The sequence below is a fragment of the Protopterus annectens genome, chromosome 5.part0 (genome assembly GCF_019279795.1).
Source record: "Protopterus annectens isolate FY-2018-M chromosome 5.part0, PAN1.0, whole genome shotgun sequence".
In the NCBI taxonomy this organism is placed as follows: Eukaryota; Metazoa; Chordata; order Ceratodontiformes; family Protopteridae; genus Protopterus; species Protopterus annectens.
Window position 1 is genome coordinate 1,182,474,775 of NC_056735.1, and position 22,626 is coordinate 1,182,497,400.

Sequence of the window (22,626 nt, forward strand, 5' to 3'; positions counted from 1 at the left end):
GCATTCTGCATTGCACGCCTCATCTGAAAAGCCATTGGCTCAAAAGTGAAAGCGGTCATAAAACCCCTGTGCTCAACCCACATCAGGTTAATAATTGAGTAATATGCACCTTTTGGTATGGACCTTACCAGGCACCTGCAGCAACTTGAGCGACCTCTCAAATCACTGTCACTGTACTCAGTAACATACAGACTACTTAGAGGAGACTTGTGCCTTGCCTACAGATCAATCTCAGATCCAAACCTAATGGAAATGCTGCACATGCACAAGTCAAATTGGACAAGGTTCACCCACTCCAGCGACCTTAACCTGGCCTGTGACATAAATAGGACCTGCTGGAGAGACGTATATGTCTCTCAGAGGTCGCTACTCCTCAGGAATAGGCTACCAGTTTGCATAAACAAAGCCCCTCTATGACCCTGTTTAAGCATAGCCTGGGTGACTGGATAGGAAACTGCAAATTCCTGCCAGGGATTTCACCTATGACCATCCTAGTTATGGGCAGTCATTGCTAAATAAGATCTCGAGTTTAGGCAAGATCCTTTGTATTGGGTTTCTTTAGTATTATATTGAGTATCCACAGCTAGACTTATAAAGACCTTCGAGTCGATAGCCCAGTAACCACCTATATGTTGTTTGTTGACTTACTAAAATAATCATATATTGTTTTGTAGTGTGCCTGACTAGAATTTTAGCTATTCTCCCTTTGTGTGACTTATTATTTTTCATCATGGTTAACAATTCCTTTACAATTACACATCTTCGGTTTCTAGCTTTCTTGTCCTTAATACCAGTTTGATGGTTAATATCACCAATGTATGTATATATAAATATATATATATATATATATATATATATATATATATATATATATATATATATAAACAACAGAAAAAAATGAAGCATTCCACGTAACACAATGTATCCGGCAGCGAATAAAACAGAACGCTGCTATATTCGCTAATCTTCTCACGACTATATCCATGTTCAACACATACGAAGAGACCAATATATACTTAAAATCTGTTTTGATCCATACAATGTTTAGCGCTTTCACTCACTTAACCGTGAGCTTCCTCAGAACATTCATACTACAGATAATGCAAGTTTAAATACAACTATTTGGCGCCAAAAACTGTTTCAATTCCTTAAGGTTGTAAACCCTTAAAATCAACTTTTCATAAAAAAATCTATATAAAATTTCCATAAACCATGTTGTAATACTGAATAACATAAGAATACATAAAAATATGCCACTCGAATTAATATACAAATCAGATTCGCAGGATTATTTCAACCACTGATTTCTAATAATGGTTTTGTTGATATGTATTCATTTAATCCAGGATCTGTCAAAATCTGCCAACAAACCTCTTTGTATGCCAAAACACTCTTAATGTTTCCACCCCTTGGATTACTAACCACTGTTTCCAAAATAGCAAATTTGAAATAATGATTTTCACCTTTGCTATCTATATGTTTAAACAATGCATTTTTTTGGTCTTTCGTCCTTATACTATACAAATGAGAATAAATTATTTTTCTAAAGTTTCGTTCTGCTTTCCCTATATAGTATGAAGGACAAACCATACAGTTAGCTAAATATATTAACATTTTAGTATTACAATTACCACGCTTAAAATTAATTTTGGTCCTATTATAATTCTTTAATATAATCTCTGTCTCCTCATTAATCGCAAAACATTGGTGACATGTACCACATTTTGTTGTATGTGTGAGATTTCCTGTTTTGCTTGTTTTATGACTTCTCTCTAACAATTTTTTCATATTATGACCCATCTTATAAACAAATGTCGGTTTAGAACCTAAAATTTCTAACTTTTCTTCATCTATCATTAATGTGTGCCAGTTTCTCATCAAAATTTCTTTGATCTGGTTACTATACAGACCATATTCAATAATACATGCCCTTCTGAAAGAATTGTTGGAATCATTGCCATCCTTATTAATATCACTGTCTAGTATAGACTTGGACTTCATTCCTAACAAGGGAATATATTTCTAACCCCATTCATTGATTACATATGCATTAACTTTGTTCATCATGTCTGTGTCATATCCTCTTTCTCTGAATAATAGGGAGATGTATTTAACTTCTTCTAACATGTCTGTATAACTTGAAGTCACTCTCACTGCCGGTATACACTGTCCCTTATAAATATTGATTTTAGTCCTCCTTGAATGATTACTATTGTAGTCTATATATGAATTTGAAAAAGTTTCTTTCCTATGTATACTTGACTTAAAGTTATTTCCATCTCTAATAACCTTAGTGTCCAAGTATGCCACACCTTCCTTACTACTTACTTATGTAAATTTCAAAAATCACTACTTTCATTGAGGTATTCCACAAAGTTGCTAAAGGAGGCCTGTTCCCCCTCCCAAATTATATATATATATATATATATATATATATATATATATATATATATATCATCCAGAAAATGTGAGTAATATTTGATGTTGAAATAAAACTCACTTTGAAATATTACCTTTTCCTCCCAATCCAACATCACCAAGTTAGCATAAATGGGGGCGCATGCTGCCCCCATAGCTACTCCTTTGGTTTGCTTGAACACCTCGCCTTCACAGTATATAAAGTTGTTTTCCAATACTATGGACATGAATTCTGTAATCAAACTAATTCTGTTCCATTCTAAATCACTATACTTCCAAATGCTATTGGTGAATGCTTCCATACCTTGTGTCTTGGGAATACACATAAACAAATCAATTACATCTATAGAAGCAAATAATAGTTTTTTATTTCCCAGATGAATTGGATACTTCATTAAAAATTCCCAAGAGTCTTTAACCATGTGTCCTACTTTTCCATATATGTGTTTAAGCATGGAGTCTACTGCTACTCCCAAAGGAAAGGTCTTAAACTTGCTTCCTGATATTATTGGCCTAAATGGGGGGTTGGATGGATTTTTATGCACCTTAGGAATACCTACTAAGGTAGACATAACTGGATACTCTACCCTAAAGAAGTTATATAACTCCTCAGTAATCCTACAATCCAATAAATACTCTTCAATATATAGGTCTATTCTTTTGTATGCTATATTGACCTCATTCATGGATATGACAGCATAATTTCCTGATTCATGCAACAATTCATACATTTTTATATTATATTCCATGGCATCATAGATCACAATGCCACCGCCTTTGTCAGGCTTCATAACTCTTATATTGTTGTTACTTCTAAACTCTCCCAATATATTAAGTTCTTCTTTTGTTAAATTGTATTTCACCCTTCTCTTAGTAATCTTATTGTTTAACTGATATATTTCTTGCGTAACAATTCTTTCATATAATTGAACGTTCGTATTCATTACAGGCATAAAACTGCTCTTCTTTTTCAACAGATTACCACTGTCCTTTCTATGGTGATTTTTCCCTTTAAACATTAAAGCTAAATTTAACTTCCTAACATATTTTTTGATTTCACTTATACAATCCACAACTCGAAAGCGAGTAACTGGTATGAATTTCATCCCCTTCGCTAACAAACTAAAATGAGCCTTTTCCAAGCTCATCTGTGTATAATTAAATATCTTAACATTTTTGTAACTACATATTACACCTTCGTGTAAAATATGTGACTCGTTGTTAGTTTCATGTATAAAATCATGTATAGAATCATTGAGGAATGAAATATATGACTCCTTTACCATATTCTCTGGGGTCGAGTGTCTTTTTTCTTCCACTTTTCTCCCTTTGTCCACCTGGGATGTCCCCCTACTCAGGGGACCTGAAGAAAATTTCTACTCTCATAGGATGTTGAATCCTGTTGTGTCTCACTTGCATATTGGTCTTTGTCATTCTGTTGTCCCCCCCCCCCCCAATTATACACTCTCCCTAGTTTGTATTGTTCAGTATCTCTAGATATTTTTTTTTGTTTTTTCTTTCAAAAGCTTTCTTAGTCCTAGATTTAGCTAACTCAAATTGTTTAAAATACAGTCTTTCCCAATTCATGAACAACAAATCCTTTAATATGATTTCATTCACTTGCTCTACTTCATTAATAATTTTACATAACTTTTTGTCATTACATTTTATGAGTAACTTCATATATTCTTTCCCAAATGTGTCAAACAAATTATTAAATTCAAATTGTACCTCGTTGGTTAAATCAATACCCATAGGTGTTTTGTGAAAACGTAAACCCATAGGTACAATATTCAAGTTGATACAATGAGACAAATACGCATTGTCTAATTTAATAGCGTTAATAGCATTAAGCTTTTTACCAAACAAATATATTAAGTCCTTCAATGTCCCATTAAAATTAGGTTGTTCATTGCGTGGTATCTCATTAATGTTTTCAAATACACAATGAGTGTCAAAAAAGTGTTTCAGTACATAATCTTTGTTTTTCTCATGCACATTATTATGCTTCATTCGTTCCGTATTAGAATTAGTGTTTACAGTACCTTTTTCGCCATTGTCAATGGCAGTAGCATGTGCATATGTCCGCATTTGCTGACTATATTTAGGTTTCGTACCTGTTCTTTTGGCTTCTTCAATGAGATTGCCAAAAGAAAAGTCAAAAGTGAAGTCCGTAACCGCCAGCCTGCTGTTAGTAGGTTCCATTTGATCCGGAACAACCGGCATGTCTATGCTTTGAACCTGCCGAGATCTCAGAATTTGTCCATTTGTAATCTCCGGCAAAGAAGTAATGAGTGCTACATTCTGTGTATTAGGGGCCATTATGTCCATTTTAAAATTGCCTGCTCCACATTTGCCCTCATTTTCGGTCTCATTTTTGGTCTTGTCACCATTAAATAAGGAGTTGTTGTGACCGGCTGAGCCATTATCCGTGTCACTATTTAACATCCCTCCTCTCGATAAAACCCATGTATTAAACAATTATAGGAGCTTGCTCACTTCTCCTTTCAGAGATGTTACCTCGGCTTGAAGTTCTGATAGTTCATTTCTCTGTGGTGAAATTGACCCAAATGAGTCGTGAGTCAAATCCATACGTCAACAACAGAAAAAATGAGGCGTTCCACGTAACACAATGTATGCAGCAGCGAATAAAACAGAACGCTCCTATATTCGCTTCAGCGAATGGGCTACATACTGCCATTTAGTGCAGTAGTCACGGACCTTAGGGTTAGGGCGCAGGTCATGGTAAGGGGATAGCTAGTAGGGCTATCCCCTTACCATGACCCATGCCCTAAGCCTAAGGTCCGTGACTACCGCACCACAGTGGAGGATATAGCACGTTTTCCTACTGTCTTCAACTGTGGTGCGATCCGTTCATAGAAGCTGAGTTCGCGAAAGTACACTTTTGAAAAAGTGTACTTTCACATAACTGAGAGGTCTACTGCTCTTTTTCGAATATGTGGTATTCAATGAAAAGCAGTAGACGCATATATATATATATATATATATATATATATATATATATATATATATATATATATATTTTTTTTTTTTCCCCCTCAAAGAGTTTTTCAGGCAATAATCCAAATTTTGATTAATTATTTTCTCATATATACACAACATGTCTCTCAACATACTGGTCTTTACCCTCTACATATGTCTATATTTTTCAGTAAATGCTTTCATTTTCTTTACTTTGTATGGTCTCGTATATACACTTAGCATGTCTTTCAACATATTTATTTTATTCCAGTATAAAAGGATAGCATATTTTTATTTCTCATCCATGCCTTTGTACTTTAGATTAGATCTTTTTCTGCTTGTTTAAATTGCTTTTGTTGTCTCATTGCAGCCTGCAGTGAACCTGAAATGGACCAGATTTTGTTCAGTGCCATACCCAACTAAATAAATGTAAACATATACATAAATACATAAATAACTATGTCAAAGTAAGACAGATAAAACAAATAAAGTAACGGGAAAATGAAATTAGCAATACATGACAAAATGCCAAGTACCCAGACAGCTGTGCCAAAGATTTACATACAAAGCTGGTTTAACAATTAACTTTCTCAGCTGTCAGCAGTACATGCATTTCCCATCACTGGAATACCTTACAGTGTGTTCTTAGAAATGCTGTGGGCGAGGGATCTCACACTGCTGCCAACATCCAGCTGTTGGAAGTTCTCTAACCTATACTGCCCTCCCCCACTGTCCGCTCACACACCTGCCTCTTTCTGCCTCTGTCTCTCAGTCTTTACTTCTGTCATAGCAGACAGCAAAGTGTAAAAAAGCAATGTATTACAAAGAACACAACTTTTTTTCATTTTGTATTTTTAGGCTTTTTTTAGTGCATTTAAAAAGAAATCATGCTTTACACATTTTAGTTACATTAACAGCAGATGAATGTTGAAAAACATTATTTTTTTTCTCTTTAAAATATTTTCTCACAAATATGTATGCAGTGTTCAGGCCCAAAAGCCATCTAGGAACAGCAGCCCTAGTTGATACATGAATGAAATAAACAATACACATTCTGCAGTCTTATCATATAATATGTAAGCAACACAAACAGCTGTAATAGGGAGCATGCAAAGTCATATCTATTTAATAGTCCATTCACATTGTTACACCAGTGAAACACCGGTGAGTGTAGATAAAAATAGAGATTTCTCCATCAGTGCAACAGTGCCACCACAGTTAACTGTATCAGGTACAGAAATCAAAAGAAAAATCTGTTGAGCGCCATTGGGAAAGGGCAAACAAATCAGGGAAGGTGTTAGCTTCCCTTAGGAAGAGAAGATAGATCTTTCCCCTTCATCCTTTACTTCTGGATTACTCCCATTGGCAGTAGTTTGTTCTCATGGCAAATGGGTTGTGTAGCACATCCAATGGGCAATTTATTGTACTGAACTGAGGTGGCATTTACAACAAATAGGAGCATTTTGTCTATGGTATTAGAGAAATACAACTACTCCTCAGTATGCAGAGCCTATACGTTACATGCATTGTTACAACAGAACAAACAGTACAGTGTAGCTTAAAATGAAAAATAGTGTTTTGTTTGTAAACAAAGGTTGCATCTTTGTATGCATTGCAAAGTTTATTTTCTTTTTGTAGCTCTATGTGATGCTTTTGTGTGATCATAATGATTTATTGGGTAGTGAACATATGTAATAGAAACAGCAAAAAGCTAGCATCATCAGAGATCATAAAAGGAAACAATGTTCATAAAGGAGACAGGAAATCTGGGTAATAACATCAAATTATTGTATGTATTTCTTTAATTTCATAGACGGGTGTCTGGGCTGGTACAGGACCTTTTTCAGACACCATCCAAGCCATGGTGCAAAGACAATGACAGCATAATAATAAACATCAAGTCAATTAACTAGTGAAATGTCAAAACTGGTCTACATATTAACCATGTATGGTCCTGAATTATTTATTACTGGTTTGTTTCTTTGTTTGTGTTTGTTTGTTTGTTTGTTTGTTTGTTTGTTTGTTTGTTTGTTTGTTTGTTTGTTGACATTTGATTATGGGAAATTCTGACTGGGTAGGAGCCTATTTTTTGTGGAGGCCTGGGGAAAAAAGCTCCAAAGTATTACAAAACATTTTAAGAGCAATAAGTTTACAATCTTTAAAAATAATACAAGAAACAATCATGCCTAAAAGACATAATATGAAAGCATTGGTCAAGAATAAATACACGCTAGATGACAATCATTTAATATTGAATATTCAGATACATTTTAGTTTATAGAGAAATTAAAGGTAAGTTAGTATAATACAAACAGGAAATGCAACATGAAGTGAGAAGAAATGCAGGCTTATGATATATTCAGAGAAAAAGCCAGGGGAGAGAAATTGATAGAATTAAGGAAATGACTGAAGAAGGGAGAGTAAGGAGATGTAAGATATGAATAGGTATTTGTGCACATTTTGGGATATAATTTATTGGGTCTATATTAGAACACCGAATATTCAAATGTCGATTGTTCTAATATCGATCCGCTGAAAATATCGAAGAAACAGAAAACCAAATTTTTTTCCTAGGGAAAGAATTCAGTTGTCTGTTTCTGTTGCTTCGGTATTTTCAGCAGTCTGGTGGAAAGTTACGGGTCGGGATCAGGTAAGTGTGCGATTGTGTGGACATGTGGGTTAGGGCGGGTTAGGTGAGTTAGGGTTAGGGCATGGATCAGGTAAGTGTGCGATTGTGTGGACGTGAGGGTTAGGGCGGGGTAGGTGAGTTAGGGTTAGGGCGCGGGTGAGGTGAATGTGCGATAGTGATGGGCCTTAGGGTTAGGGTTTGGGTTAAGGTAAGTGGATAGTTAGTGGTATATGTATAGTTTAGTGTAGGGTTAGGTGTAAGAGTTTAGGTGTATGTGTGTGGATTGTTGTTTGTTTGGTGTGCTTGTGTTGTGTGTACGTGTTTTGGAACAGCAAATGTTTTCCTTAGGAAAAAATTTGCTGTTCTGAATGTTCTATGTTTTGTATTTTCGATTTCTAGGGTTCGATATTAGAACACTCAACATTTTGAATGTTCAGTGTTCTAATATAGACCCAATTTATCCTGGTGTTGAGCAAGAACAGAGGTAGCTTTGGCTAGGAAGTATTTCAGAATGGTTTTGAAGGATGGGAGGTAGGGTATTGATCTGATGGATAAAGATAAGGAGTTCCAAGCCTTAGCAACATGCTACAAGTGCAAACAATGTCCAGCAGATTTGATAGGTTTGTAGACAGACAGGAGTTGTTGGTCATTGGATTGTAATGACCGACTGAAAACACAGTTGTGTAGAATGCTATTTAGTGCTGAATAAGGAGATGAATGCTGGACAATTTTATAGGTGGTAAGAAGCTGTGTATATGTTAGTTGTTGGGATAGTTCTAACCAATTTAGGCTTTTCAGTGCTTGTACTGCGGCGGGTTCTGGAAGGGGTATTTGCTGCATATTTAGCAACTTTGTTATAGCATTGTTCAAGTTTTGACTTTTTGTGATGTCAGAAGGTTAGTAAGGATGGGAGCACCATAAAGAAGGGTTGGGAGGAGATAAGTCATGGAACTTGTAGTTTTAGTTGCATTGGTGAGAAAGTTTTTAGCTCTATAACGCATCCTTATGTTTTAATTAGTATTTCTTATGGAATTTTGTATCTGCAGATTGAATTTAAGATTATTGTCCACTATCATTCCTAATAATTTGCTATGAGAAGTGACTTCAGTGATTGCATTATCAAGAGAGAGGACTGTACATTTTCTTTTTTTCATGAGATTTGGGGAAAAAAGTATTTTTATAGGGTTGAGCATGTGTTGTGAGTTATAAATCCACATTTCAGTGACTTTTAAAGCTTCTTGAGTAACTTTTTGGAGGTGTGCCATGTTGTTAGATATGCAAATGAGTGTGGAGTCATCTGTGTATAATAACAGAGATGCCTGTCATGTTGATGTGTGGAGGGTGTTGGTAAGAATGTTAAAGAGGAAAGGTCCATGGATAGTGCCTTGTAGTACAGTGGTGGTGAGATATGAAGAGAGGGTGGAGTTCATTTTACTGACTGATACCTATCAGACAGGTAGCTTTTGAACCATAGAAAGGTGAGCTGAGAGAGACTTAATTAAGACATTTGCAGTAGAAGTTTTCTGTGAAAAACTGTGTTGAAGGCTTTAGACAAGTCTAGAAATAAGGAGGATGCTAGGTGCCATTATCTCTAGCTTTACTGATACTATCTATATCAGTTAGAAGTTCAGTGTTAGTACTATAGGAGGGATAGAAGCCATATTCTGTGAAGGACAGGACTTATTCCTGCAGTAGATAGTTTAGCAATTGTTTTTGAGTACATTTTTCAAGTATTTTGGAGAGGAGGGATAAGATTGCTATAGGTCGTAAGTTAGTAATGTTGGTTGTATTATCACCTTCCTGTAGACAGATAATGTGAAACTTTTTCCAGAGAAAGGGAATGTGGGATTCCTGGCTTGACCAATTAATAAGGCTTGAGACAGGATAGGCAATGCTATTGGCTGCTATTTCTAAGTATTCTCCAGAAGGTCATCAGATGAAGTAGAGCATAGTTTGAGTTTGTTTAAGAATAGGTTTAGATAGGATGTTGGCACAGGATTGAAGGTGAAAGCTGATGTGGTGATAAATGGCTGTTGGGCTGTTGGGAGTCAAGGACACTCTTCGGAGTCAAGCAGGAACTATGGCACACTGACACAGAAAGACAAAAATAAAGAATGCCAATGTCAATACACAGGTCACTAATGAGGACCAGCTGGAATATTGTGCCCAGTACTAGAAGCAACTTCACCACAATATAAAATGAAATAAAGTTCAATAACACAGAGATGATACTGACCTTGTAACTAGACTGATGGGAGGTGACAGAGACTAATGTGCACTAGTATCAATACCTAGAAACCAAAGAAAGGGGGGCTATTATAAAAACATTCTAGTACATTAATTATACTATTTGGTACTGTAGTGGTATTCTCCAAAAGAAGAATCCTGTAGGTACAAGATGGCATACAATGAGACTGAAATAGAGCAGACTAGAAAGTTACATAAAGAAGCATTACTTCAGAGATGAGGTGGTGTCTGTACAAAGCACATTTTGAGTACAGGTTAGGCAAACTACACAGGAGGTCAAAACACATTATTTGTGCACAGGAGCTCTGGGTTCCTGAACAAACAAGGATAATATAGAGGTTAACGCTTGTCTTTGCAGTATATGAGGTGTTGGGCAAGTTAGATGCTGCTAATGTTTTTTTATCTACTGTTTATGTTAATGCCTATAAATCTTAAAAGTCAGTTAGCGCGAGGTAATACATCTTAAGTGGCATCTAGTTATGGTGATAGCTCGCTGCTTTGCTACCATCATAATGGAAAAATAGATAAATTGTTGGCGCAAAAGAACCTCTTCTTTACAAATCAGACTGCACTGTTAGTGAAGTGAAAATCTCATTGTAGTGCCAGCTCAGTTATATACACCTGCTGTTTTGCAAACTGCATTCAGCATTTAGAGCCCAGAGAGATAGACTTTATCAAAAAAATGAAGAATGCATGTTTCCTGATGTGCAGGTGTGTATACTTATAGTTTCTTAGGTTTTTACAAGATAATAACCAAGAAGCCCATCTAGAAGCTTGGCCCTATCACCTAGTGCTGATGGGAAACCAACAACATCTCCCTTAAACCAGGAATTCTCCAATGTATCCGAGGTGAAAATTTGAAAATTTGGAATCACCCATTAAGTCATCAAGACGGGTTTGAAAGTTTACTAGAAAAGTACTGTAATAGGTGAGGGCATCATATTCAACAAATGAGGAAAATGCAGGGTTAGAGACCCGATTCACCATCTGGTCTTGATGTGCTAGTGCAGATTTATATCTCTAGAGCAGCTGTTTGCTTTACCACATGTTCTGTTTAAGTAAAAGAGGTCAAAAAATACTAGGTCGTTCTAACTCCCCCTTCAGGAATCTGTATGATGCTGAGTGGAGAGTAGGGATGTTAGTGTATCAAAGTAGCTAAGCGTACTGAGATGTGAGTTCTTTTTGGTGAGCAAACATTAAGGTCTCACAAGGTTATTTAGGTGCTTAGTGAGGTACATGTCAAAGAGTGTATTATACTCAATAATTTATCTTTGTCTATGCAATATCAGCATGAACAATTTACCACAGACTGCCCTCTGGCTCCAAAGTTTTCCTAACAATGATTACAACACCCCTACTCCTCTAGTGCCAATTGGTTAGGTCTGCTGTCACTCATATACCCAACGGGCAGATTTTTTACAGCCAGTACAGAGTAAGCACCTGCATCTGGTCTCATCAGTTCTATTCTTCTACTATTACTTTTATTATTATTTTTCTACGTTTTCATGACGTCAATATTTCTAAGGTACAGGTTTACTATGCAGCTGTAGGGTGGTGTGGGTATTTTAGAAACCTTCCCAGCAAAGTTAAGATCACACTCCAGTCTACAAATAGGGTTGCTTTGGCACAATAAAAAAGTTATGTGATTTCTATGGATACGACGACAAGCAGCACTGCACACCAACCAAGAACTAACCCTGATCTCACTGCACAGCCACTGGCGGTGGGCTGGTAACCACACAACAAGAACAGAAAGCACTTTCAGCTGGAGCCTGGGACTTAGAAAATGAATGCCAGCCCAGATTGCATTCAGATGTTCATCCCGCAACCCCATTTTGCCCTTAACTCCACACGCACCCAAAACGTACAAAAAAAAACTCCTCGAGTGATCTTCAACTTCTCGAGCCAACCTTCAATAACATGATCCTTCTATCGTAAAAGGAAAAAAATGTTGCCACTAGAGTAGTTTGTTAGAGGATACATACCGACCCCTGGGCCCTGACTGATACACAACTACTACAACTTCACCATCCAAAGTTTGAAACTCCCATCTAAGTCTCATCTGAATCCAACAGGCAGACAGAAGTCACGTACTGCCTCACAAAGCCAGTGTCATGATGCACCACCTTGGATATGCTGGTGATGCGTGATGACATCAGCCTAACTAAAACAAATGTAAAAAAAAATCGGAAATTAAAGGGGTCACTCGGAAATTTGTTGCACAACATTATTTGCCCTCAAGACCAGTAAATACCGAGGAATTTGGTATGGTTGAGAGGTACGTCTAGCAAACAGAACAGAATGTAATGTCCTGCTTTTGCACATGCACACAATACAGTCATCATTCAGGAGAGTTTATAGCACTCCATGTGCCAGTAATACAGTGCTGCTAACATCTTTTGCAGGGAATTGTAACTAAAGGACCTGCAACATGGCTAGGATCACTGAGATGAGACGTAAGACATTACTGAGCACAGGCATGTTTCTGTGAACCCCCCCCCCAGTGATTGTAGAATAGTATGTCAGACTTTGTATCAAGCACCATATTCTGGTGCTAATGGTTGCAGAACCTTTCCCGATGTCATGGCATATTCATAGCAAGCAGTAGCTTTCAGTGGATCAAGAATCTGCAGTGCCATATAGTCTGCAGAGCTGCACTTAGTGGGAACTTCCCAGATCATATAATATGATGGAAATGTAACTGGAAATGTACAATTAATCTGCTCCAATATTTTTCTGGCTTTAACTTAATGACTAAAGTGATTGCAGACTACTAAAGATGGTCAGAAATTAAGTCATGTCCCTGTTAATCCCGAACAAAGAAATCTTTTATAATACTTGTCCAAAGTAAGATGCATGGGTGAAGTTCCCCCAGTTTTCCCATTAATTGCAGCACTATCAGATGGTATAAATGATGTTGGCAGTGACTGAGGTGTTAACTGCATTTCAGTTTAATCCTCAAGCCTTGCATGAAGACATTTTGATCGCTTTTTTAATGCAGAATTGCCGAATGCTACTTATCGGTGAACAATGACAGACTCGTTCGAGCTGCTAGCAGTACTGTCCCTAGAAGTAGAGGAAGGTGATGAGGATAATAAGGAGAATAGAGGTTGGGGATGGAATGTTGGTGACCCAGTGACCAGTAATGCCATAACAGAAACTGGAAATGAATGATTTATTTGTGAGTAGGCTCGAAGGTAGCATATGATTAGCAAAAAGCTGCTTAACAACAACATCATTCTCCAACTCTGTAACATTCCTGTTCCCACCCCACCCCAGCCAAGTGGATTAATATCAGCACTCTTATTTGTACCACACTTTAAATTATATTCCGAACTGTTCCCTTTACCTTTAACATCAGAGAATTATGGCATTTAGTTGTAAACTTCATGACTGCTGAAGCTCCTTGAATGCTGCCCTGTTTTTTCTGCTTAATTTAATTTTTCAGTTTACAAAAATGCAAGTTTTTACTGTCTTATATGTCAAAGAAATCTTACAATATAGATTGTAATATTTTATCTATTGCTTACTAAGAGATGTGCTATAGGAACATACTTTCCCAGTCACAGTGATTCAGTGACACTGCATTCATATACACACACACACACACACACACACACACACACACACACACACACACATGCACACACACGCACACACACGCACACACACACACACACACACACACACACACACACACACACACACACACACACACACACACACACACATTTTTTAACAATCCTTTGCAGTCCACTGCAATAAATGTTGTAATTTATATTAGTACTGTTGTTATCTAGATGTCTATTTTTTTGCAAACTGCTCTAGTCAGGTGTGGTAGAAACCCTGGAGGTATCTTTCTGTTTGCCCTTCTATTTCAGATTCCGTTTGTTAATTTTCCCATGCAGTTTTTCTGATTTGTGCCTGTACTGCAGTACTATACACATGTGCGTAATTTCTAATGCAAACATCATCCGCAGCACATGTGGGGAGAAAACAAGCCCTACAGTCAAACTCAGTGACGTATGTTAGTGAAATGAGTTTTCTACAGACAACAAATCCTCCATGCAAAGTTTACATGCAGAGAAATATACATCCTGTACTTATCTGATTTCATGTCACCTGCCTAAGTCTCTAGTGCCTTGTTACACTCACGTAAGATATGATGCAGCCCAGCTTCCATCCTTCTATGTCTCCTTACTACTTTTTTTCAGCTTATTTCTTATGCTCATATTCACACAATCAAATGAAAGGCATCCACACACAGAGCAACAAACCAATGACAACCCAGATCACAAATTCTGTTTTTTTATTGACATCTGTTCTACAAGCTCCAGGACCAGACCCGTCTCAGCCACTGTGATCGTATGGTGCTACATTATGTATTTTCCATACTTCCTACATCCCGTTCAATACAATAGTCTGGCACCCCTTGAAACACACAGAAAGAAACACTCAACAAAATGAAATTTGTAAAGACTTGAGAGTGTGCTATTTTTTTCTCCTGTAAAAGTGCAGTACATCACTGGGCATGCTCAGTTTAACTTTGGCAAATGCTAGAAATTATGTTCTCCTCCAAACAAACCATTTTAAGAGCAAACTGTTGTCTGCATAACTTAATTTGACATCATATATCTTTTATAGCATTGTTTTATTTTGATTTTACATTTTAATGTAAAGTGTTGTAAACCTGTCTATGTGTATTTTCTTCAAATGTATGAATGCTTGTTACTGTTTCTTTAAAATGTTAAGAGAATCAACTATCTGATTCTTATTGGCTTATGAAGCAATCGTATTCCATATTTTAATTAGTAAGCATTCTTTAAATGGAATGTTTTAGTTACTGAGTACTCTAATAATACCCTATTTATGGTAAGGGCGAAAGTGTTTAGTCTATGTGTCAATGTGTAATAAAACTGGTGTCCATGACAGCATCAAGTTCGTGGGTTTACATTTTTTTTCTTTTTTTGTTTCACAGTGTTGTAACCTTTGTGCTACATTTTTATTTTATTTTGTTCATTCTCAATTTTAACACCAGTTTTATAGAAAAATACGCATTTAAACCTGATGGGTTGCTTACACTTAAGCAAAGCTGCCATAATAATTCCTTATTCTCAAGTTTAGTCTCCTAAGTTTGTCTTTTATGGACAAGTTAACACAAATTATAGAACTTTTTGGCATCTGTTAGTTTTTTGAAATTTACTTACACTAAGTCCCTGGATTATAGGTTCATAGGTTCATAGATTAGTACTAGGCTAACTGCCCTTGTGGGCCATTTTAAGCCTCGCCAATTATCCCATGTGAGAGTCAAACCCTGCACCTTGTGTTTGTAAGGCAAACACCTTAACCATTATGCCAACCTCCCACCCTATAGTAATTACCTTGATGTTGAATTAGCTATGGACAGCAATAAGAATGAGTTTAAATCAAATTTTTATTTTTGTAAAGAAACATTTTCTAATTCTTACTTGTATTATTCTAGTCACCATCTGTTCCACTGAAAGAGTATTGTTGAAGGGCAACTAGTTAGAGCTGTCCATATGACATCCAGCTTTATTGAGCTTTTAGAGGAATGTAATAATATTACATCTGTCTTTAAGGAGAGAGGTAATCCCTCTTGTATGTTGACACAGGTGAAATCGGAATGAGTCAGCGGATGGGAACGAGATATGACCCTTTTTAGGTAACCCTTTTAATGATGTAAACATTGCACCTAGAACCAGTGATATTGATTCAAAAAGTATTTTCACCTTTAGCATAGCAGTGTTATGAAACAGATTGAGAAGATTGTCTAAAGACAGTGGGCAACTATGCATTTTCTTACAGATACTGATTTAACCTTTCGGAAAAAGGTCCAGTATGTCTGTAAGAGAAAGAAAACTATTAAGGAGTTGCTTGAAAGAGAAAAAGATAATCAGTATAATATTATGAAAACAGGCATGTACAAATGTGGTACGTGTTCTCAATTATCTTGCATTATCAATTTTCAACAATTTTCTTCAAAACACAGAATATAGTAATTTAGCCTTCTCAATATTCTAATTGTTCATCAAAAAGGCTTATATATAGTATGTTGTCAAAAGTGTGATGCTTTTTATGTGGGAAAAACTAAAAGCACTTTTAGAATATGAATATACAAACATTCATATATCTCACACAAGATGGGCACCAGTTTTCTATTTAGACACATGAAGATATGTGAATTTTGCATTATTAATTTCTTTGTGTGGCAACAAGTAGATTTTATGACCCAAGAGGGCCAGTGAGAAACCCTTATTGAATATCAGGAATTGTACTGGCAATTGAAGTTAAATTCTGGGTCTCCACCTGGCCTTAATGGCATTATCTCTATTGTCAGTTTATTAAAATTATGGGTGTAGTGGTTATAATTCATTTTATTAGTTATTAATGGTTTTAGTAGTTGTCTTTTAAATGGAATTATCTTATAAATATTATATTTTGTGTTCAAGATCTTGAATTTACTTTATTTTATTTTGCTGTATATGCCTTTGTTTGGCTTTAATCAATGTTTATTACTTTAAATGGTAGATGTTTTATAAGCATTTAGAAACATGGGTCATGTGATGTTTTTTAACCACAAAAAATGTTTCTTAGCATGCATGCATTGTTCTGATGAAATCTGCTAACTGTGTTGGTCAAAAGCACTAAATGTGATTGTAAATAAATGATTGCATATTTGGCAATAAGTTATCTACTTGTCTCTCTTGCTTGTTCAAGGCTTTAATGCAGTGCTTTTGTTATGTTTATTTTTTCCCAGTTTATGTCTGGAGACCACAACGCATTCTAATTTTGTCGTAAAGTAGTCCACATGTAGAATTTATCTGAGAAAAGAAATTCTATACACCTAGACCCACACACAGGCACACACACACACACACACACACACACACACACACACCTTTCAGACTAAAGTTTAAACTGAAACACAAGTGACAAGTTAGGCTGTAAATAAAATCAGAACTTAACAAATTTTAGAGCATACAAAGTAGCCTTACTATGGACTTCATGTATATCACCAATGAAAATATAAATAAATATACAAAAAAAAGTCAAATGGCGAACAATGCATATTATCTCATGAACTATAGCTTTATGAGCAACGTGGTTTCAAGGACTCAACATCTAAAACAACAAACATATACAGACTTGTATAACTTAATAAATACAATTATTAAAGCAATTAAAAATCAACCAATCACCATTCCACAATGCATTTGTCAGCCTTACTATAAAATAATAGAAATAAAGGCAGTAAGTTGTAAAACTATATAATTTCCTGAAAAAAAATGGAGCAAATATATAAGTAAACTTTACTTTTAGTAAACTTTTAAGAAAACTTTTGTTTCACTAGACTTAAAAGCCATACATTCCCTACTCAAAACTAATGTTCTGTTATTGATGTACTTGAAATTCTTTATTGCCCTTAAAGGTATCTAAATTTGTTTTAATTTCAAAAATGTTTTTATTATTGATCACATGGATGTATTGTTTATGCCAGATAACTGAGTATTACTATACAGAGTAATTATTTCACTTAATAATCTGTGTATGTGCAAAAAAATTTGCATATAAATTATTCAATAGAAAACAACACCACAAAAGTAGAGAAAACAGTGTGAAATATAAGAGATAATTATCAAAGATTATATAAATTTCGTCTGTATGGACAATATGTTATAAAAGTTTTCACAAGAGAACATTTCCTCACCAGCAAGTATTTAAACCAGGGAAAATAATATCAGATTATCTTTCTGATGCCAGCGCCTGACCATGTGAGCATGCACACACACACACACACACACACACACACACACACACACACACACACACACACACACACACACACACACACACACACACACACTCACACCACAGAAACTGAGACACTGGTGTATCAGAGGCTGGTCCATGAACCTTTCAAATTAATTTTTAATTTTAAAGACTAAACAGGGGGAGGACAAAGAAAGGTGTACATATTAACATATCTCTGTTGTCCCCATCCCTATCCTAGCTTAATTTAGGGTGTATATTAAATCATCGAACACTTAGAAAAGTGAACAATGATTTATTGACCCCATGTAAGCGAAAGCTTACAAACTCAAATGCTTAGAACAGCAATTTTTTTCCAAGGGAAAAAAAAAAAACACTTAAAACATAACATAAAGTGGGAGGCTTCACCTTGCCCCCCCCCCCACACACACACACCCACTTAAATATACCAACTCCGAGATTGCACTACAGTGACGAAAATGGCAAAGTAATGGACGTGGCCAAGCATTTTCTTTCCTAGGGAAAGAATTTGCTTATATGCTGCTTTGTCGTTTTGCCTTTTCGTCTTTTCAAGTTCGACCAAGATGCATTCGAAAGAATGCATCTTCGGTCATCTAATAGGAACCCTTAATTTAGAGGTGGACTATATAAAAACATCCAGTCTGATACTTTTTATATCATCTACTATTAAAAGCCACAGTCAAAGAGACTGATTTTGCAAATATAGTATGATCGGTCTTATCAGTGACAGAATATTTGTTGAAACATTTTTGAAGTGTCATGGCTATTCTTCATTTCACAAGCTTGAATTACCTGTTAACTATCCCCATGCAGTAAATGTAGCTTTGGCTATTCTACATGTGATCCTCCCAGACCAACTGCCTAGTATTAAACTATTAACCTGTCTCTTTCTCTCTCTCTCACACATACAAGTTACGGCCAACTCATATGGAGACCACATGATAAGCCATCACCATCCCTGGAGTTTTCTGAATGGGGGAAATGAAAGTAGATTCTCAGGCATTTCTTCTCTACCACACACACACACACACACATATACACGTGCGCATGCTCACACACCTACAGACAACTGAAAAGTTGCCAGTCTACCTACCACATGTATTGCAATGTGGGAGAAGACTGGAGTACCTATGTGAACATAAGGATGACATTTGGACTCCACACAGAAGGCATGCCAGCCAAGAACAAGAGGACCTTTTGCTGTGTGGCAAGTGATGACAATGCTGCCCACTGCACCACTGTGCTGCCCTTGTAAACCTCTACTGTTCTTAATAAATACACATAATATGTCTTAGGAACAAGGACATTACTATTTAAGAAGCAGAAAGAGATAGCTGGTGAAGACAAGATTGGAGAATAGATCACTCTTCGGTCTACAAACTTACTTGAACTGCTAGATGGTTTCTAATGGGTGCATCCATTATGGTCTTCTGGACTGTCTATCCAACTGATTGTTTTTACAAATGGAAAGATTGATTTGTTTATCTATGTGTCTGCTTATTGAAATGTAAACATTTCAATGGACAGAAGTTACAGCTCTCTCACGGATGGGGATGGACTGAGAGAGAGAGAGAGAATGCACAATTTGGAAACATGTTTGAGGGTTATCAGATATATGGCCACAAATGAAGCCCAAGAGCCTGCATAGTACAGATGGGCCAATATATTAACATATGTGCAACAACAGAGGGGGGAGTATGGGTGCATGTATGATGAGGGGACTGGAGAAACATGTATTATGCAGCAACCAAAGTGTATATTTGTTGTGATTTGTGCAAAACTAACATTTATAAATGAAATCCATTGTGTAGGAGTAATCTCCATGCACATTCCCATGAACAGCCATAATTGTAGCAAGATAATGGTAACTAGACAGAATAACTGTCTTTTTGTAACATGACAGGACTAGGTTATGTATTTCATTTTATCAATACCACTGCGTGTTTCCATGAATCATATATATATATATATATATATATATACGTGTGTGTGTGTGTGTGTGTGTGTGTGTGTGTGTGTGTGTGTGTGTGTGTGTGTGTGTGTGTGTGTGTGTATATATACACACACACACACACACACACACACACACACACACACACACACACACACACACACACACACACCGCATTTCTTTTGGCATCTTTATTCTCATCCTTTTTATGGTATCTTGGTACGTTGGTCTACACATCTTGTGACAAGATCCTGCTGGGTTTCACCACTAGAGATTTAAGCAAGCAATAAGAATCTGCACAACATGCATTTCATTTTGTAAAATGTAAAAATGTTTAAATACATATAGTGGCTCTGGGGCAAGTATTAGAAAACACAAACTCTATGAAGTAAGTCTGACAGATGTTTACAGAGAAAAGAAGTGTGCATCTCCGCAGACAGCAAGGAATAAAATCAGAACACTAACATTTGCCTGACTTCTCTTTGCTGCACAGATGTCAACTCTGCGGCATTTCTACATGCTTACAACTCTTAAGCCAGATAATTTTTCAAGAAGAAAACAACTGTCTGGTTCTAATGTGGAAGGATTACAGTAGCTAAGACCTGGGTAGACTCAGATCATTGTGTGAGCTCTGTCTTAGCCATGCCCACACAAATCTGTACTGTGCAAGTCTGTCTGCAGTTACACATTGCACTTCAGATATCTGCCCATAGAAGAAGCCTATAGAAGAAGAGTACATTAAAAGTCTGCAAAGTGCAAGCAGACCAGGAATAAAGATATGCAATTGTGTGTGTGTGGGGGGGGGGGGGGGGTTGAAGTATGTGACAATATCATACAGTGTGTTCTTGTCATTAAAGGGGATAATTTAAAACCTACACAGCAGATGTAGTAATAGCAGCATTAGCACAACACAGCAGTTAGTGTTAAACTTCCCAGGGGAACCTTCCCAAAATATACTTCTTAATATTTCCTGCTCTTTTGGGAGATACACATCTGTTAATGGCACCAAGTGGACCTGGCAATGACTTCTCCTGGCTTCACTCTCAAGTACAAGTAGTTCCTGATTGTAATAGACAAACTAGTGGGAGTCCTGACTGTGAGGGTAAGTAAGGACTGTGTTCAGCAAAACAATACTTATAGAACTGCTTCAAAAGACAATGATCTCCTTAAGTGGAAATGGGGAAAATGTGCAGAATAAATCACTTATTCTCTTTTACACTTTGTGAGCAAGAGCTGATGAAAACTCAGTTTGCTAAAACTGCATTTTATTGATTCATAGTTCCTGAAGTTTGAGGTGAAATTGGCAGTGCACATGGCTGTGTTGTTGGAAGTAATACAATATTTGATGAGAAGCGCATTGGGATTAACCTTGTGTTTTGTGTGGTACGCAGGTGTGCTGATACAGCACAATGGTAGGAAGGTGAGAGAGAGAGTTGTCATTGTGTTGCATGTGTTAAATTACAACACAACTGGTGACAGAATAGGGGTGTCTTAGCTTTATTATTTCTAGTGCCTCTCTCTGATAGGGTGTGTATGGGTTACAGCACCACACCTAACTTTTGTTTTCTACAGTTTATCCGAATATTTGAATGGATTCTCCTATGATAAATTGATATTAATACAATTTTTGTACATGCTATTATTTTAAATATTTTAGGGAATTGCGTGTATTGAAAACTATGCTAGTGCAGTGAAACTTGTTTCGTTGGGGTATTTTCACTGAAATATGCATCACTGATTGAGTGAATTATCCTAAAACAGAAAAGGCTGCTTGAGAAGGCACTGCATTATATAGGATTCACTGGTCTTTTTTTCTTTTTTTAAGGTGCTCAGGTTTACAGGTTAATCAAACCACCTGGGGAACATTTCACATTAAAAGAACTGGAAAAGGTATGTAACAAAGAGTTATATAATGTTTGCTTTTCAATGTAAGTCACAACTATTTAAATATCTACCTATTGTTCTAACCATCTTAGTTTTGGTTTTAACACTTGTGCTTCAGGCAAGTTACTAGTTTTTGTGGTCTACAGTCTTGCGGACAAACCCTTATCAAAATCCTCTCTTCATAAGTCCACCCAAGCATTCAGAACACTATGTCTGGACAATTTGCATCAGTTTCTCCTCCCAGCCTGGTGACATGGGCATACTGAGACAGTATAGCAGCTGCCTCATTTTCACTGACAAGCCTCTTCTCCTAGCACATAATTCATCTACTTGTGAGAAATGCATCTATATCAGTAACCTGGAATCCATGTTCTCTCATGCCACAGTCAGTACTCCTGACAAAGAAGAGATTGCCAGCACAAACACCACACCACCCACCTCACATAGCCAAGCACAACACCCACCCGCCTATACAGAGGTCCTCAATAAGAACTTACCTAAACAGCAAAGACCTCCAAAACACGCTCACAAACATTCCACACACAACACCAAACGCATCACACACAGCAGACAACACACCAGTTTCTCATAAAAACAGTCCATAAGGCATAGCAATAAACCAAACATACTAGTCATTGCTGACTCAGTTGTGAGACACACTGATGTCCCCCTCACCAGGCTCGACAAGGAGCAGGTCACAGTC

The 22,626-nt window shown here is 36.7% G+C and overlaps 1 protein-coding gene across 1 annotated transcript in view; it reads left to right on the top strand.

The window, feature by feature from the left end:
• The window catches only part of AGXT (alanine--glyoxylate and serine--pyruvate aminotransferase), a 292,507-nt gene that overhangs the window by 57,974 nt on the left and 211,907 nt on the right, over positions 1 to 22,626 (top strand). Inside the window, exon 3 of the mRNA XM_044071050.1 lies at positions 21,865 to 21,929. Coding sequence (XP_043926985.1) covers positions 21,865 to 21,929 — 65 coding nt within the window. The remainder of the gene's footprint in view (positions 1 to 21,864; positions 21,930 to 22,626) is intronic.